Raw genomic sequence first — 3,980 nt, 5'->3', positions numbered from 1 at the left:
ATTGTTAAGTGACCAGAGATAGAGTGCCCAGAAGGGGTGGGAGAATGTGATCTGGTGATGCTGGTCAGTGCCACATCCTTGTGGGGGACTCACACAAGTAGGACCACACAACAACAATAGTACCTAAGAGCTGAACGTGCACACCTCACCTTAGTGTTACTACAGCCCTATGGAATAAGAAATATTATTCCACGTTCCCAGGGAGCCAGTAAGGGGCAATACTGACAATTAAACAGTGCCTATATCCTCTCCATGCCACACAGGAGATGTGCCCTCCAGCTGAAGATAGCAATTAGGGAGTAGTTTGCACTTACAGTTCAGGATGGATTTTGAATCACAGAGTTGGAGATAAGCATGGAGTGGCCAGCATGCTCCAAGGCAGCAAAGCCAGGAGGTTGTGCATGGAGTCAATAATAGTAATAACAGTAGTTGTAGTTATTATTATTAGTATTATTTTTACTGCATTCTTACTATGCTCCAGGGCCCTCCCTATGCACTTGAGGTTCATGATGTTCCATGAACCCCATGCAACTCCCAGGTGCAGTGACAGTCATTATGAGCATTGGGTGGCAGAGGGAATGGCCCACGGTCTGCAGGGTGAGGGTCCCCTCTTCCCCCGGGAAGTCCTCTGGCCTGGGCTCAGCTTGGTCCCGGAGCTCCTGCCCACCAGGCCGCCTCCGCTCTCTCTCCACCCAGGGATGGCTGCCACTCTGGGCCTAAACCACAGCTCCGTTTCTGAATTCATCCTCCTGGGCTTCTCCACCTTCCCACCTCATCTCCTGCCCATCTTCTTCCTGCTGTTCCTGCTCATGTACCTGTTCACGCTGCTGGGGAACCTGCTCATCATGGCCACTGTCTGGAGTGAACGCAGCCTGCACACGCCCATGTACCTCTTCCTGTGTGCACTGTCCATCTCTGAGATCCTCTACACCTTGGCCATCACCCCGCGCCTGCTGGCCGACCTGCTCTCCACCCATTGCACCATCGCCTTTGCAGCCTGTGCCAGCCAGATGTTCTTCTCCTTCACATTCGGCTTCACCCACTCCTTCCTTCTCACTGTCATGCGCTATGACCGCTACGTGGCCATCTGCCACCCATTGCGGTACAATGTGCTCATGAGCCCTCGTGGCTGCGCCTGCCTGGTGGCCTGGTCCTGGGCTGGTGGTTCGGTCATAGGGCTGGTGGTTGCCACTGCCATTTTCCATCTCACCTTCTGTGGACCCAATGAGATCCACCATTTTTTATGTCATGTGCCCCCTCTCTTGAAGTTGGCCTGTGGAACAGATGTACCAATAGTGGCCTTAGGTGTGGGGCTGGTGTGCATCACCAACTTGTTGGGCTGTTTTCTCCTCATCCTCCTCTCCTACACCTTAATTGTGGCCACCATCTTGAAGATCCCCTCTGCTGAGGGCAGGCACAAAGCCTTCTCCACCTGTGCTTCACACCTTATTGTGGTCATTGTGCATTATGGCTTTGCCTCAATTATCTACCTCAAGCCCAAGGGTCTTCACTCCCAGGAAAGTAATACCTTGATGGCCATCACCTATACAGTCCTCACGCCCTTCCTCAGTCCCATCATCTTCAGTCTCAGGAACAAGGAGCTGAAGACTGCCATGAAGAAGACCTTCCTTAGCAAACTTTATCCCTCCAACATTTAAGTGGCCAGTGTGAAGGTGGTTTTAGAAAAAGGTAGAAGGATGACTGTAGCCTCATCTGTAAAATGGGTTAACAGTGACCACTGAGTATAATTGGTAAAGATGTGTGACAACACCCATAACATGGCAGGTGCAATAAATGTGAACTTTTCTTCTTTTTCCTCCATTGGTTTGTGTTCAGACATTAGTTTTATTTGTAATCAAACAGCTTTCTTGAGATATAATCCACATGCCATAAAATTCACCCATTTAAAGTACACAATTCAGTTGGTCTTTAGTATATTCAAAGTTATGTGATCATCACCACTATCAATTTGAAACATTTTTGTCACCCAAAAAGGTAACCCCTACCCATTTATTCCCCATTTCTTCCCCAGCTCCCAATACTCCCAGACCTGGGAAACCACTTTTTTTTTTTCAGAAAATTTTGTTTAAAATTCTTTTATATTATTTTATGTTAGTCACCATACAGTACACCACTAGTTTTTGATGTAGTGTTCCATGGTTCATTGTTTGCATATAACACCCAGTGCTCCATGAAATACGTTCCCTCCTCAATACACATCACCGGCTAACCCATGCCCCACCCCCACATCTAAAACCCTCAGTTTGTTTTCTGGAGCCCATAGTCTGTCATGGTTTATCTCCCCCTCTGATTTCGGCCCCCTTCATTTTTCCCTTCCTTCTCATAATGTCCTCCATGCTGTTCCTTATATTCCACAAATAAGTGAAACCATACCACTTTCTCATTAACTTTCTCTACTTGAGTTATTTCACCTAGCATAATCTTCTCCAGTTCCATCCATGCTGATGCAAATGTTGGGTATTCATCCTTTCTGATGGCTGAGTGATATTCCATTGTATAGACGGATCACATCTTCTTTATCCATTCGTCTGGTGAAGGACATCCTGGCTCCTTCCATGGTGTGGCTATTGTGGATATTGCTGCTACAACAATGGGGTTCATGTGGCCCTTCTTTTCACTACATCTGTATTTTTGGGGTAAATACCCAGTAGTGCAATTGCAGGGTCAGGGGGTAGCTCTATTTTTAACTTCTTAATGAATCTCCACACTGTTTTCCAAAGTGGCTGCACCAACTTGCGTTCCCACCAACAGTGAAAGAAGGTTCCCCTTTCTCCATATCCTCTCCAACATTTGTTGTTTCTTGCCTTGTCAGTTTTTGACATTCTAACAGTGTAAGGTGGTATCTCAATGTGGTTTTGATTTGAATCTTCCTGATGGCTAATGATGATGAACATTTTTTCATGCATCTGGTAGCCATTTGTATGTCTTCTTTGGAGAAGTGTCTGTTCATGTCTTCTGCCCCTTTTTTGACGTGATTATGTTTTTTGAGTGTTGAGTTTGAGGAGTCTTTTATAGATGTTTTTAGAAGGAGTTTCCATGTGACATCAATTGTAAGGCTTCCTCCTTATCCACTTAAGATACCTCTAGTAATGTATCATTGTCATGACCTTGCTGAACTGAATCCATTTGGTGAATGCCTCTCTACTGGATCTCACTTGAAAGTGGACATAGGAGGAAAGTCTCTATTCCTTGGGAGTCTATTCCTCTTCACACTGTCTTACCCTGAAGTGCAGTGAAGAAAGGGGGCATCATCCATGCTACAAGTGGAATTCCCTCAAACAACCTGCTCTTTGGGGCAGACAATAAAACCAACCATGAGAGAACAGATGTAGGTGGTATTTCCAATGCCCAGTTACCACTACTTCTGACATCAACCACTCTAACTCAGGAATCTTCATAAAGTAGCAAAGCAATATCTAGCTCCTTGGTTCCCATGTCCTGGAATGAATCTCTCCTCAAAATTCTGTTTTTTATCTGTATTTTTAAAGTTGTGTTCTCCTTTCATGCATAGTACCCAGTTCTTCCCATTACTCAATTTTTTAAAAATTTGAATTCAATTAGCCAAGGTATAGTACATCATTGGTTTTTGATGTAATGTTCAATGCCTAATTACCCAACTTTTACTGGTGAATTATCTACCAACTGTGGGTTGGTAATTTGACAAATGTTAGCAGGATGTTATCTCCTTGACAGCTCACTCTCTTTATATTGATTCCCTTTAGGTTTTTCCATTACCATTGGCTGGGAAACCCTTAAGGATGACTTCAGACATGGAGTTGTGGTGTAGGCCCCACATGTGGCCATCTCTGCTGGGGAAGGAGGTAAGAAGGCCCAGTGGACATGACTCAGGTTATCCACTGAGCCCTGCCTGGGAGGACTTCCTGGACGTGTCCCTTACACCTTCCAACTGTAGCCCCTCCCTTTGCAACATGGTGTTCATGGTATTGGTCTGTGCTTCA

General features: G+C 45.5%; 1 protein-coding gene across 1 annotated transcript; it reads left to right on the top strand.

Annotated features, from left to right (window-relative positions):
- The first annotated feature begins 491 nt into the window (after positions 1 to 491).
- On the top strand, positions 492 to 1,658 carry LOC111140476 (olfactory receptor 10H2-like). Its single transcript, XM_022492723.1, has one exon. It carries the CDS (start codon positions 492 to 494, stop codon positions 1,656 to 1,658), a length of 1,167 nt encoding a protein of 388 aa, XP_022348431.1.
- The last annotated feature ends 2,322 nt before the right edge of the window (positions 1,659 to 3,980 follow it).

Source organism: Enhydra lutris, unplaced genomic scaffold (genome assembly GCF_002288905.1).
Source record: "Enhydra lutris kenyoni isolate GAN:26980312 unplaced genomic scaffold, ASM228890v2 scaffoldscaffold1726, whole genome shotgun sequence".
NCBI lineage: Eukaryota > Metazoa > Chordata > Mammalia > Carnivora > Mustelidae > Enhydra > Enhydra lutris.
Note: the sequence above shows the minus strand (reverse complement) of the source record. Positions and strands in the feature narration are given on the sequence as shown.